Below are 15,227 nucleotides of genomic sequence, written 5' to 3' on the forward strand. Positions count from 1 at the left end.
GAGTGAAGAATCGAACTTGAGGGTTAAGACTAAAACCAATATTTCGTTGGAGAGAAATATATTCCTATTGGGCAATATTGCTAGCTAATATATAATATATGAAATATTTGTTCATTTCATCATTCTAGCTCGGCAAAAACTCATCATTTGTAAGAATGTCTATATGCAAATAAACTCGGCAAGCTATTCGATCAAAGTTACATTTTCTTTGGCCACCATCGAATCGGCCAATTAGAAAGAGAATTATTGGGAAAACTGAATCTCATCTCAACAGAGAAAAAATTTGCAGCAATTCCATATAAGATCTATTAAACAAATTAATCTATGAAAACAAACTAATGAGCTATTCCAAATCCAACCGTTGAAACCGTTGAAAGATTGAAGAGATATCACATACATAATTTCCCAACTAAAGTGGGGGTGCTATTCTAGTAAGATATATTAGCTCCACCGACATTGCTATTATTGACGGCAAAGTGCATGCAAGCTAGCGCAAAGTGCATGCAAGCTCGCACTTGCCATTTATCATTTTGAGCGTACAATCCTAGAAAGAAGACAAAGCCTCCACTAACTCATGATATGAAAGATCGATTCAAGCATGGAATTTGGGTTGGTGAGTTTAGTGGGTTCTTGTGGCCTGAAATTCTTAGCTCTCCCAAGAGAATAATTCGCCTAAAATGGTTGCATTTCAATACCTCCATTCTAGGTGTCATCAATCACACGCCTAAAATGGCTAGCATTTCAATACCTCCATTCTAGGTAGACCTCCATTCCAAGTGTCATCAATCACACGCCTAAAATGGCTGGCATTTCATTACCTCCTTTCTAAGTGTCACCAATCACACGCATGTAAAAACTAATGCAAAAATCACTGCCTATTCTTGTTGCTATGCAAAAGGATGATGATGCCGATCGATCTATCTTTACATTTCAAATTATCTCACGTGATACGATTTATGAGAATGAGTGGTCGGACAAACTTAGTGGCCTGACGGCAGTGGTAATGAAGGTGTTAGTTAGAGACCTCATTACGCGTAGGTCTATCATTACAATTGGCATGAAATTATGTGATTTGTGGCTGGTTCATTCTCAACTTTGGGTGGTGACTAATACGATCTCACATTGGAAATAATGATGCTCAAGGAGTCAAGGAAGACAGGTGTAACACACCGTACCACAAAACACAGTGAATGGAAACTTCATGCAATGATTATGGCATTTATACGTGCAATACAGATTGAAGTGTGAATGAAAACTATTGGTCCGTTTCCTGAGTAGTAAGCACATAAACTTCTTGACACTTGTTGGAGTCAAAAGTGGGGAGTATCTATATTCTGTAGCAAGGAAAGACAAGAAGATAGGGCATTACCCACAATAGCACCACCGGCACACCCACCACCACCAAGCCAATGTCACTAATCGTAAGACACGTCTCCATTGATCAATATACAAAGTCGCACAGAAGCTACTGGAATAATGTCAGAAGTTTTTTGGAGTACTTAAGCCTTGCACACATGCCTATATATAGGGACCTTACCTTAACCTAGTGCACTCACAAGACTATTGGTTCCTGAAGAACTCTAAGCGTTCCCTAGTCTCGACCACAATCTATTTCATCCTCTGAGAATCTAAACCAACCAACATTTTCTCTTAATTTATCCATTCAAGATTGAGCTCTTGAAGTTTGGATATGGCCAACACCAAGGTAATTGGAGCTGCATTCTTGATATTGCTCCTTGTGGAGCTATCCTTTGCGGCTAGATCATTAAAGGCCATTAAAGCTAGTGGCGGCCGTGGTGGTGGTAGCGGTGGCGGTGGAGGTGGAGGAGGAGGAAGGGGTGGGTCAACATCTGGCTCAGGCTCTGGGTATGGTTCGGGAAAAGGTTCAGGGAGTGGTTCGGGGTATGGTAGTAATGGAGGAGGAGGTGGTGGTGGAGGCGAAGGTGGAGGGGGAGGTGGCGGTGGTGGAACGGGTTTACATGGTGGTTCTGGGTCAGGATATGGGTCAGGATATGGCTCCGGATATGGATCAGGGGGAGGAATTGGAGAAGGTGGAGGGGGAGGAGGTGGTGGTGGCGGAGGAGGTGGTGGTGGTGGAGGCACTGGAAATGGTGGGTCTGGTTATGGGTCGGGATATGGAAGTGGAAGTGGATATGGGAGTGGAGGTGGCGGCGGAGGTGGAGGTGGAGGCGGCGGCGGCGGCGGCGGAGGAGGTGGTGGTAATGGTAGTGGTAGCGGGTCTGGTTATGGGTCAGGCTCAGGCTATGGCAGTGGAGGTGGAGATTATTGGGATTCACCATGAACATGATTGCATGAATTTCATTGTTAGGTAGTTCTTTCATCCTTGCCAATTACAACTCGGAAATAAAATGCATAGCTTCACCATCACCTTGTGGTGGTGGAGATATTGCATAAGTGCATTCCGCCTAAACCATGTCACACATTGTTACTCATATCCTGTAATTATACTATAAAGTTTTACCATTTAATAATACAGTTATTTTACTTGACCAAAAAAAAAAAATTAAAGTTATTTTCTTTGAAAATTAAAGTTAATTTCTTTTTATCTCTAGGAGGAAACTCATTGGTGTACCATCTAAAATGAACATATGGGCATACGGCACATTACTTTATTATCCATATGAAAATAAAGATGTATCGACGCATTCCTAAATGAATATCCCACCTGCGTACCAGACATAAATCTGACTTCTGATTATTCAATAAAGAAAAAAGAATTCGACTATGAAATGTCAACAACACTAACAAAGTAATACCATCAGGACACCTACAAATTCAGAAGTTACAATTGTGTAAATTAAGAAATATAGCTATCCTTCTATTTGGTCAAAACAAATAATGGCTTTCTCCAACATTTTTCCCTTTGGAATATAGTTCCTCTTAGACAAGTCCCTATAAAGTTTTATCTTCTGAGAAAAATAAAAAAATAAAAAAAATAATTCCCGTCCTTGCTCCTACCACACAGCATTCAGAAATCTCAGCCAAATTATCATTTGGTGAGAACGCAAGTGGACGCAGTGAAATACCAGCCAGTGTATAAGAATTATTTGAGGCAGGTCCACCAAGATTCTCAAAAAGAAACAGTTTGACGTACTCAGAAAGCTAATCCAACGCCCTCTCAGAAGCATAGTTTACTTTCTGCATTATCATCGTCTCGGCCGCTTGGATTGCCCTCTGTGACCCTGTAATTGTCACTTTCCTGCAGCGTGAGACAGATGGTGGAAAGTTAAAGACATCGACATTTACTTCCATGGAGAAGCAATTAATGATCTCAAGAAGTCCTTCTACCTATCAGTAGTTCCAGACATGAAATCACCCCTATCAGATATCTTTATCCTGGCCCCACTACCCTGCAAAATCAAAGTGATCTATGAGCATTTCTCTAATGTTATGGAGCTAAATGATAAAGTTACTTCACAACACAAATGATGCAAGCTGTTCACGCCAAAAAGAGTTGCTAATTGCAAACCTGACTAATCTCCATTATAGTCCTTCCACCACGACCAACAACCAGACCAATATGACTATCTGCAACCCCTATAGTGACCGAGTTGTTGCTCCGATCCTCCTGGAAAACAACAGAGGTCTTTAGTCAATTAGAAATCAACAGAATATAAAAAAATAACATATTTTGCTTCAGATGCGTCCAAAACACAATAACATTGTGGATGCATAACATGGGTTCATTTATATAACAAAAATGCAGTAACAAGGCTGAAATGCAAAAATCCTAGTAATCATGACAGTAAAACCTATGCAGAGGGGAGCCCTTTTGTAGTGCAATGATAAAATCCTGGGCCGTCTCAGTAACATGCTAACGATTAAAACAATAACAAGAACCCCCTTTTGTAGAAGGCTAGAATTGTGAATGAAGGACCACTGGATAAATGTGTTTAATTAAATTAATCCTGCAGAGCAGTTATCAAACAGAAATGAAAAAACCATGCCCTTAAAAAAACACAGTTATGCACTTCAAAATCGCCATTCAGTTAAACATTTGAACCTCTCTCACAGGAAGTTCATGCACTGGTTTCTACTTGCTTACCAACTAATACCAAATCAATCACATGATTGAATATGCCTACCAGCAGACTTTTCAGTTTAACTTTATCTATTTATACCAGCTTAATAACATATTTGATGTGCCTAACAGCAGAGTCACTTGTTAAATTTAAGTTACCCAGGATTTCCACTGTCAAGCATAACTTTCTTATTATTTCAATGTGAATTTACAAAACCTCTCCTTGGTCAACAACAAGTCCAGAAAACCAAAACCTCTCAAGTGAAATTAAATAAATAGCCTCTAGGCTCTTGATATTTTAAAATGATAGTGGAAAATGGCTGAACCTTGTTATTCTGAAACTTTCCTGCAGCCCCATTCGATGGTCCATTCGGTGGTGCGTAGCTCACTGTATTGTAGGCTGCTGTTGACACAGAAGGAAGCACATATGTATATGGAATACCATGAAAACCCGAGAAGAAAACACCTATAAGTTCAGGTGGAGAGAACTTACTAGGAATCAAAGTTTACCATAATAATTTTGCATATATGAAAATATAGATAATTAAAGAAACTACACAATCATTGACCAGCAAGAATCACTGTTTACAAACAGATTTTAGTAATCAAAACTTTCTATCCAATTTATCATATGTTATAAAATGTTCTAAATGGATGGTGTCCAACCAGACCCCCATAGGGGTACATAAAATTATGAATCCAACAACTCTATATCAGCTGGCAGTAGAAGCCGAAGTCATGCTTCTCAATTGCCTAGCAAAACTAAATGGATCTCGTTCCATGGACTTCAAATGTATTGCGCGGTCCAATCACTTTCATACTTTCAAGTGTCATCTATTTCACATATGATAAACAAACCAAAGGGATGTCAGAGTTTTACTCAGAATACCATAGGTCTCATTCTACATGTCTTTCGTACAACTAGCATTTTAGAAACATGTAGAATGAGTTATGTGGTATTCTGATTTCTGAGTAAAAATATAACATCCATCTGGTTGGTTTGTACTATCTGAAATAAAATGCCATGAGAGATATGATAGTTTTCAGGTTGAACTATAATAAGAAAAATACAGTTTAGATATTGCAACATAACAATAGCCAAGAGACTGATGCAGAAAGACAAAAGAGAGAAAAAAAAAAAAATATATATATATATATATATATATCCGTTTATCAGGGACCTTGGGCCAGCTAACTACACATAAAATATAAAATTGTTGGATTTCTGCAAACCTTACAAAAATTTGTTACAATTCGAAAGAATAATAATGATAAGGTGAGGCTATGTCCGCCCCTAAATGGTTGTATCCACTCCGCTATAGAAGGGGTTGACTTTTCACTCATAGGAATGCAGCGATCTAGACTGAAATGGTGTTAATCCTAATGATTACCATAGTTGTGACACATCAGGTACAAAGTCTGGAAAATCTTGGGTAAGACTCTAAAAGCAAGTACTCAGTGCCTTGATATCAACGATATTTTTGCCCTTTTTTCTGAAGATTTGCAATTGTGATTAATTTGCTTTCCAGAATTTCATATTTGTTAAATATCTATTAATTAGGACTTCTATTTCTTTCTTCTTTCCTTAAATTTTTTTTATATAAAAAGCAAAACACAAACAAGAAACAAAAGCATGGAAAAGAAGTTCACAACTAGCTACAGGAAGCAAACCACACAGACTGCATTATGACCGACATAAGAAAGAGGCAAAACCTAGCAAAAAAGAAAAAACAAAACAAAAACAACCGCAGCCCTCCAGTCTAGAAAAATGAAGGAGAACATATGGACTTCTTTTAATCTTAACAGATATACGGTGAGGAAAAAGAGAGAGCAGGACTGGCACAAACGCAAGCTATGAAATGATCATCTGGCAAAAATGCAAGCTAAACTTATGGTAAAACCTCAAAAGAAGATAAAGTAGGTTTTTAATATCTGCATTCATATTTGTAACATACTTCAAACTAAACTGAATGTTGTCGGTTTTATTGATTGTTTTTGTAAGGTCGCAAATTATCACACAAAAGTTTCAAGCAGCTTCCTATAAGTAAGAATATGATCATATGCGCACACACCTGGATATGAAAATGGGGCATTCATTGACTGAGTGTAGTGAGAGTCCTCAGATAGCTTAGAAAGAATTAAATCAGCTGCCCGCATCTGTTCCTCCAAAGTTCCTGTTAGTGTAACTAGCCGGTCATTTACCCCAAAATAATTATTGTCCTGAGGTGATATTTTAATCCCAGCCTGTGAGTCTTCAATAAATGACCTGGTAAAGACAAACCTTAGAAGTCAGCAACTTCTGATGTGTATGATATAAAATGAGGAACCTAAGGTATAAAATCAAGTAGTGCAACTTATATCAAACATGACTGAAAAATAAAAGTTGTACATATAACAAAAATGAATGTCCTTTACACAGTTGCCCATAGATCACACCTTCATGAACCTAGTAAATCTCCTCATCAGTATCTAAGCAGCAAAAAGCTGATCATCGTCCTCTTACTTTACTTGTCAAGATGCAACAAGCATATAATGGCTTTTGAGAAACAAATCATGCAAAAAAGAAGCTCTAAAACAGTATAAACTAACAAAACCTTAAAAGGTTAAAAAATAAAAAACCACTACTAGATCTTATTTGATGTAGCAGATGGAGGGAAAAAAAAAAGTCTGATCCCAATGCACCAATGTGTCATGATTAATAGAAGCAGAAAACTTACACCCTTGAGATATTTTAATAGGCATCATTAACAATTTAACCTGATTTCTTGTAGCACAGTTCTTAAAAATTAAAACACTTGACTTGTGTTTCCTACTTATTTAACTACATGATTGAATCACCATAGCACATAATTTTTGAGTAGGACAACTTTCCCTGGTGCATAATGATGGATTTCCAAAACAAAGAAACAGCTCGCACATCAAATGATTGCAGAAACACCAATTCTGTGTATTCTCTCCCTTAGCAACACCATTTACATCAATGACCTTGTCAAGTAATCGAAAGCAGGGTTTGACTTTTAAGACGTTAAAGGGTGTGGGTCTCCTCGTCCCCCAATTTGTTCATATTATCTATCTTGCACTTAATTAGATTGTCCAAATGCCACATAGATGTCACTAAGGAATTACATAAACAACATATAAGCATCTTCGATATCATATTCACGGAAAGTGCAAACACCAGGAAGTGCCATTATTTTGTTACTTATATGGAAGGAACAACCGACGAAGAATACTTAATGAAATTACCTCCTGTAGATATGCCACCAAATTCCAAGTCGTCTCATGTCTATAGTTCTTACAGTCAAAATGCAAACAGATGACATTCAATGAGCAAAAATAGATTTTATTTTCAGAGTTTCTATGAGACAGAATATAAACAAGACACAAATTTCAAGTGCAGGAATTCATAATTTCATCGCTAAGTAATAAGGTTCAATATCTCAACCAAAAGGCAAAGAAAGAAACAAAAAAAAAACAAAGACTTAATTTATCAGATAAGTATGTAAACATAGAAACCATACGTTATGCTATTAGGAAACACAAGTTAAATGTGTTCTTACTTTATTGTAGATCCTTGCTTCCCAATTATCCCACCACAAGAACTATTTGGAACAATTAGTCTCAGCTTTGTTCTCGGTTCAACGTCGTCACTTTCCTCAGAATATAGCTAACCAACATAACAAGGACAATTAACACCATTAATACCTAGGCACACGTTAAAGAAACATATTGTGTAAAACTGCATCATAACAAGCACCTCATTGAGCAACTTAGTAAGAACAAGTTCCACAGCCTTGAGAATTTCATTTATTGTTCCAGAAATCATAATAATCCTATCAGTTGTTCCTGGAAAAAATTCATGATTGCGTGATAGCTGAATTCGTGCTCCAGATTGCGACTGAAAGTCAGTAATTGTTGCACCGCCCTTTCCAATAACAGAACCAGCTGCAGCATTTGATACAAGAAACCTGACATATGTGGGCTTCTCCATAGTATCTGGTGGAAGAAACACAGATCTACTTAGTAAGAATAATAAGGCTGGTTATTACATTTCAGAAACTACATAAATCACTTGACTTGTCTGCAAGAATGATTGATCAAAATGTTACTTCAAAAGAGTATTTATAATTATCACATATAATTGTAACACCATATAGTGCAGGTACAAAAAATGCCTTCAAAAATATTAAATATCAAGAGTTCAAACAACAAGATAATAAGAAGAAAAGAAATTACAGCAAAGAACATCATCAACAAACAGTTTCGACTCACACTCTTCACCAATTCTTTAATTTCTTCATTTATTTGGTGAGTTAAAGTTATAAGACTAAAATTCAGAAGCTTCTTATCCACAAGGGACCATTACGTTTTCTTTATATTAAAGAACAAAGAGATGGACTCAACCACCAAAAATAAATTAAAAATTGACTACCAGAGCTCAATGCAATTTAACCAATGCCGTCTTTTGGCATAACCAAATGGCCAAATTACAAAAATTTGGCATGGACACTACAATGGTAGTGTGCCATCTGCATGTGACAAAGAATGGCACTGGCACAACAAAAAAAACATCATTTACCACTAGAGGTCTTGCTGTGTCAAATTTTGATATGTCAATTTGTTTTGAGAGATTTTAGTATATATGATGTGCTTTTAGGTGAATTATTGACATCTCTTCACAATATTTGAACAATAAAAAGTATAATATTTGCATACAATATTTGACCATAACTTAATGGGAAAATAAAATTAAAACCGTTAAAACTCAACAAAAATCCTCCTGTTGAGATGTGGTTAAATGTGTGGCAATGCGCTCTCAAGGATTACACATATATGTAACACTATGATCTGCTAATAAAGGTAACCCTCAAGTTCACTACATGTCTCCTTTAAAAACAAAGTTTTGCAATGTGAAAATAATATTTGAGTTATGATGTGTACCCCTAAAGACGGGTTTTTAATTCTTTAATCATGACAGAGCAGGGCCCCATTGTTTTGGCATTAGTATCCAAATGAAAAGATATATGGCAGTATGATTGGGTACAGGAGTTATGGAAAGGGTGGTATCCCCCTGCATGGAGTAGGGTTCACTTTAACAAAGTCAGAAATAAGTTTAGCAGTTCAGTATAATGGCCTTTTGCAGTTGACCTAAATAATCTTCAAAAGAACCATATAAATGCTATTGAAATTCCATGGCAACCTGAAATTGTTGATAAAGACTTCGTCACAAAAAAGCTCACACTTCTAATATTTGGTAATTCATTTACTTGCGCTCCCTCCCACCAACATTAGAGAAATCAACGTTACCATCAACTGTCTGAAGACAGGGCATAGTACTTCCCATTAATAATGCTCTACTAGCCAAAACAACAATGGAGCACTTGTCCGGCAGAAAACAAAACATAAATCCAGACAACTCACTTAACTGCGCACCAAACAGCCCAGATAAAGATCCTATCTATGTATGCTACATAGCATGTCTACATCTGACAGCTGGCCCACAAAAGCTAAAAGAAGCAGCTATGAATTCCAAAATACGCAATGGCAAAGAGCAATCTCTTTTCATTACTTTCCCATGCTGTGTGTCTCTACTTTTTTATTTCCTTGACCAACATTCATGCCAATACTAAACAAGGCCCTTAAAACTTAAAAGAGAGGTAAGATCAAGCAGACGAGCTCTCTTTACTTTCATATTGTTCGCATCCCATGCTAAATTGTATACTCATATGAAATTTGAATCATGACACCAGGGTCTCAAGTAGTATATTACAATTCAACAAACACCATACTGACTCTGATAAAAATTCCATAATTTCCATACGGTAAGACTGAGGAAAATCAGATCCGAGATGAGCTTTCACTCTAAAACGCTTATAAAGAAACCTCTAATTATGCTGTAAGTGGACAAACATAGATACCAATTGTAAGAAATTTACATCCCCATCAGTTGAGCTTCCTCTAACAAATTGAACACGTCTATATGCAATCCACAGCTCTAATTCCTTTCAATTCCATTCCCCTCCCATTCTCTCAAAAACCACAGCGGAAGTTAGGGTTAGGGTTTTCAGCTTGGCACACACATGCCGCCTAACTCAAATATATGCTGGCATTGTCATGATTATAACGTTTCACCGAACAATTAAACTAGAACAATAACCGCATTCACCACTAATTCCAGAGAACCGCAAAGCATACATACATGAATTCAGAGAGAGAGAGAATGGATCAGATCAGAGAGAGCTAGAGAAAGAGAGATAGACCTGAAGTAGGTGATTTGGGCGGCGGCGGCGACGAACGCCTCCGCGGTGCCTCCGGTGACGAAACGTATGAGGACTCCGTAGACTCCATTGTCTCCGTCAGCTTCTTCGTTTCACAGAGAGAGAGAGAGAGAGAGAGAGAGAGAGAGAGAGAGTTGAGAGTAGTCGAAGAATTCGAACGAAACAAGTAGAGGAGAGTAGAGAGCGAAAATGTGCTTATGAAGGAAATTGGGGGTTTTGCTTAGCTGTGTGAGAGCTGGTAATCTCTCTGCTTACCTACCTATCCATCTATCCATCTCACTCTCTTTTGTTTGTTCGGGTTTGGCCGTCAGGACCGCCTTCAAGTCCTTATACTAGCTTGTACTTTCAGATCGGGCCGATCGTCACCGTCCTTTTAGTCAAAAGTGTTGTAAAGTCAATGAGTTGAAGGGTGTGGGATTGGATGTGAGTAGTACTGGTCAGAGCAAAGGCATGTTGTGCCCATGAGGTCCCACGACCTATTTGAGGATAGGCTCTCGATGCGCTACACCGCCTCCCACACGTTTTTGTTATACAATCTCGAGTTGTACCTCACAAAGTCACAATGTCAGACATATCAAGTCGAGTCCAATAGTATGGTTATCATTTTCTTTTTTAATCAAATCAAATTAGATTGTCAAATCGATTAAAGACAGTGGGAGGCACGCATTACACATAACGGCCTTATGAAGGGGTAGGGACAGTTAGAAGTGAGCTGTTGCTAAGAGCCCTAAAATCTAAAATCCTATGTAAAGTTGTCTTTGATATCAATCGAAACTAAGTAACCAAGAGAACATGGCACTATCAGAAAGGAAAACGAACTAAACTAAATTCTCAACTCAAATTCTTAACACTTCAAGGACCTCCATATACAAAGGAAGCTAACCCAAAAGCATCTAATTTGAGCTATAGGCTAATCAGCCCAAACGCACTAAGCCCACAACAATCTATAGCTATAGCACAATCACCCAACAGAGGAAGGGAAATATTTAAACAAAAACAAAAGACAAAACTAACTAAGCTAACAGCCCATAATGGCCCAAAGGGAGAGATAGTGCCCACATCCAATAGATATGGCCTATTCCAAAACTAGCCACCCCTCCCAATGCAAAATTTGTTGCACACATCGTTGTCAACGCTACATGTCGTCCATTGCAGCCACTATGTCACCACACAAAAGCCACTAGCGGAATCTCTACACCAATCTCAAACCCAAACAAGATGTGGAACCCCCTGCACACAGACCGCCAAGAGCTCTACAAAGCCACAATCACCGCCGCTTTCGCTTGGAGAGATTTATGAACAAAGCCAACCCCGATCACGCCAGTCGTTGTTAGTCGTCACTTGCACTGATGCACACGAAGCACTCTTGCCTACAAGAAGATTCGAACCAGAATCGAAATCGAACCAGTCACTGTTATCCCCAAGTCTACCGATCCCAAAAGTTAGGGCAAATGAACAATTCCCGTCCAGTAGCAACACAACAAAAGAAGAGCCAAGTGCCCACGCCATCTTCGGTTATCGCCGGACAAAATCGCAGGTTATCATGGAGGTCACTCTTTGTCTTCGCACAAAGCGACTAACGATGTTGAAATTTAGCACGGATTAATAGTAAGGTGATCATAATAAGTTTGCACTTAGTGCAGCATTTATACTCAGGGCCTTTCTTGAGACCAAGGCTCACGCAAGAAGTATTGTGGAGATCTAGGAATGTGAGAGTTCACCTTCCGCGCCTTGCGCTACTCATCATGGGTTGGCACCAACGCTATTCTCTTATTGTCTTGCAGGATGTTTTGGACGTTGGTGATGACTTGGTCTCACTTGAGCTCACAATATGTTCGACTGTGTGTTAGGGGAGTAGGGGTCATATGCCGAAAAATGTGGTTTGCTTTTGGAAAGGTAAATAGTAAAATGGCGAACTAAAATGACTTGAACTACTTTTTATTTGTTTTCCTTAAGGGCAAACAGCTTTTATGTATGGTCATACTCATATTCAAGTTGAAGGAGATTCAAAGATTCTCACTAACAGCATAGCTAGAAAGAATTCTTGACCTTGGAGGATAAAAAAGTTAGTTTGAGACTAAATGATCTCTATATCCTTTCACTCAATCTGACTCACACATGCTCAGGAAGCCAATTTTGGTGATGATGTTATTCCCAATCATAGACACACTTTGGAGATTTCTAATTGGTCCATGCTTAATTTGAATTGACAGTTTCTCAAAAAAAATTGGTCCATGCTTAATTTGAATTGACAGTTTCTCAAAAAAATTGGTCCATGCTTTACCATTTCAAGCTGCCCAAGCTCTTTGTTTTGATAATTTGAATTTACGTTGTTTTTGGATGACTCTTTGTAGCATTTGGTTTTTATTTTGTAATTGAAAAAAAAAAAACAGCTTTTTATTTAATTTCTTTTTCTATCAAAATTTTTATTGAAAACAATACAATTGGAAGGTTTTGTACAAAGTAATGTATGTACATGATTTATATGGCATGGTAATTTGTTATGAATTCAAATAATTAATTGGAAGGTTTTCCACACCAATATTTTTTAATGATTGAGATTTGCTATATATGAAAATGAGTAGCTAGTAGTAGGTATGGACCATTTGCTTGTATTCCAAAATTAGTACTAATTGAACACAATTCAGGAGAGACTCACCCTTTATCTGTATATATTTTTTAATTGTTCGTTGTTTGGTTGTATGGCATTATATTTGAATCTTAGTTTATCATGATTCTATATATTTATTTCTCAGTTATGTACTGTAAGTTTTTGAAAGATGTCTCATAATGCAAAAGAAATAGATAGAGTCAGTGAATAGAGTTTTGTCTGTGAAAAGAACTTTCATAGGGAAGTCGTGCCATATATCTAGTACTGCTGCCTAATCAGTGCACATGTAGGGGATTTTTGGGTATTTTACTTTAATAAAGTAAAGGTAGTTTCAGAATATAATTAAAATTTTTCTGGATTTTGATTGGGTTGCCGTACTAGATGTACAAGTGGCACAACTGTCGTATGTAAGACTTTGTCTGGTTCTTCTGTTTTAATTACCGTTAAAGAAAATTATGTCATGCATAGATCAAAGAATCTTTAGATTACCTTGCACTGAGTTCGTTAATTATAGTCAATACCAACAAAGAAAGAAAAGAATTACTTAGATGGAGAAAAGAAATGTACGTTAATTAAACAAAATCTTTAATAAACCAAGAGGTGGTCATGTGGGTTCAGTGAGGAAGCAAAAAGAAGATTGCAATGGATTATTGATTAATTTGTCAACTCCACCATTGACTACGTGACACATGGCAACCCATTCTCTTCCTTTCTCTTAAACGGCCACAACCCACCGTTATTCTTCTGTTAGTCTCTTGGTTCAGCACACACACTCTTCTCTCACATGCTCACCCACTCCTCATTATCCCTTCACACATGTGCAGCCAACCCTATTCTATAAAACTCACTCTATTAATCCCATTCAATACACCAAACAGTAGTGGCACCATAAAATAGAGGCAGCCCTTTCGGCTGCTCTCTTCCCCATCCTTCTCCACCATTTTCCATATTTTCTTTAGTTTTATTTTATGAATTTGAAGGATTACTCACCCAAAGCTTTAAGAATTCATCAAAGGTTTCTACCTCTACAAGATTCAAGACTTGGGTAATTGTGGGAGTTGTAATTCCAGGATAGTCATGCTAGCTTTCTAGCTATTTGTGGCTACCTTTGTTTTCTCCTACACTTCTATACTCTTTTCTCTTTGAATTTTGTAATATTGATGTCTATGATTATGGGTTGTGAGTAATTTCCTTGTTGGGGGTTAGGGTTGTGTGCCATAACCCAAATTTTGTGTAAAAGATGTTTAATTTAATGTAATGATGCAATTTTCATTTGATGGATGCTTATATCAATTATTGTTGGGTTGAAATACATGTCTAGGAGCCTAGTCAACTCTAGGATGTGTATTTTGAGCATGTCTAGGACGGAGTTAGAGACTTGACCCCCTCTAATTCCTAAGCTAAAAACCTTCAATTTCGTATTCGAGGGGTTATAAGCATGGTGATTTACACCCGTTGCGTGATTGCGCAGACGGGTCGCTTAGTAGTCTAATTCCTCGATCTCTAGGCCTCTTGATGTGAATTAGGGACCCTTGAACTGGCTCTAATTCATGTCAAGTGAGTTCCTACGACCCGGAGTAGGAACCAATGAAAGAGAATTTCGGTCCTTGAGTCTTGAACCGCCTTGGATACGACTACCGCCTAAGTAGGAAAATTGCATATACATTATATTAGCCTCAGACACATGAGATTTGGGTGAAGGAACCTCCCTAGCACCTGACATTCCCATCTATTTGGTTTTCACTTTTATTAATTTCTTTGCATTTTAATTAATTGCTTTACATTTCATTACATTTTTGTTAATCTAAAATCATCTCTCAAAATATTGAACTCCGACCTCATTGTAGATAGCCATCACTAGGATCTTAGTTTTGATTAGGCTTTGGTGAAAATCAAGGCCAAGCATTGCTAAGACTTGGTGCCTTAGATTAGTATATTTATTCACTTTATTTTCCTTTATTTGCTTAGTGACTTTAGTTCTGACTACCCAAGGATTGTGGGTTAGCCATAATCCCCGTGGTTTAATAATTTTGGGCTTAATACTTCCCTATCTTGACATGATTCGTACAGTTGCGAGAGTTTATGATTCAAGTCATATAGTTATCATTCAGACTACTAGGAATGCAAAGCTGAAACTAGAAAGTCAGTTGAATGCCACGTGGATGCCAGAACTTTGATATCAGCATCATCAGTTCCTCACTGCATTATCACACATTTCCACACAATCAGACGGGGGTTTTTACTCAATGTCTGCATACTCATTCCTATGCTTTTTCTCCATTATATTTAGCTCTAC

At 37.7% G+C, this 15,227-nt stretch overlaps 2 protein-coding genes across 4 annotated transcripts; one reads left to right on the forward strand and one right to left on the reverse strand.

The window, feature by feature from the left end:
- The first annotated feature begins 1,690 nt into the window (after positions 1 to 1,690).
- Positions 1,691 to 2,302, forward strand: LOC112164143 (glycine-rich cell wall structural protein 2). Its single transcript, XM_024300382.1, has one exon. The coding sequence runs from the start codon at positions 1,691 to 1,693 to the stop codon at positions 2,300 to 2,302; it is 612 nt and encodes a 203-aa protein (XP_024156150.1).
- Positions 2,303 to 2,738: 436 nt separating this feature from the next.
- On the reverse strand, positions 2,739 to 10,628 carry LOC112193010 (protein BTR1). Of its 3 annotated transcripts, none has more exons than XM_024333022.1 (8): positions 10,303 to 10,628; positions 7,800 to 8,038; positions 7,603 to 7,709; positions 6,115 to 6,308; positions 4,369 to 4,442; positions 3,491 to 3,589; positions 3,310 to 3,371; positions 2,739 to 3,220 (listed from the first exon to the last, which is right to left on the reverse strand). In XM_024333022.1, the coding sequence occupies exons 1-8, from the start codon at positions 10,388 to 10,390 to the stop codon at positions 3,124 to 3,126; spliced, it is 960 nt and encodes a 319-aa protein (XP_024188790.1). In that variant the 5' UTR covers positions 10,391 to 10,628; the 3' UTR covers positions 2,739 to 3,123. The 3 variants fall into 3 exon arrangements, with proteins under 3 accessions (XP_024188790.1, XP_024188774.1, XP_024188782.1); XM_024333006.1 differs by having other exon boundaries at positions 4,369 to 4,508; XM_024333014.2 differs by having other exon boundaries at positions 4,369 to 4,445; positions 10,303 to 10,627.
- Positions 10,629 to 15,227: the final 4,599 nt, after the last annotated feature.

The sequence above is a fragment of the Rosa chinensis genome, chromosome 1, assembly GCF_002994745.2.
Source record: "Rosa chinensis cultivar Old Blush chromosome 1, RchiOBHm-V2, whole genome shotgun sequence".
NCBI lineage: Eukaryota > Viridiplantae > Streptophyta > Magnoliopsida > Rosales > Rosaceae > Rosa > Rosa chinensis.

Excerpts from the sequence above, each read along its gene's own strand:
- LOC112193010 (XM_024333006.1), bottom strand. The coding sequence starts at position 10,390 with ATGGAGTCTACGGAGTCCTCATACGTTTCGTCACCGGAGGCACCGCGG. Across the intron at positions 8,039-10,302 it reads GCCCAAATCACCTACTTCAG|ATACTATGGAGAAGCCCACA; the intron begins GTCTATCTCTCT and ends TTCTTCCACCAG. Across the intron at positions 7,710-7,799 it reads TTACTAAGTTGCTCAATGAG|CTATATTCTGAGGAAAGTGA; the intron begins GTGCTTGTTATG and ends TATGTTGGTTAG.
- LOC112164143 (XM_024300382.1), top strand. The coding sequence starts at position 1,691 with ATGGCCAACACCAAGGTAATTGGAGCTGCATTCTTGATATTGCTCCTT.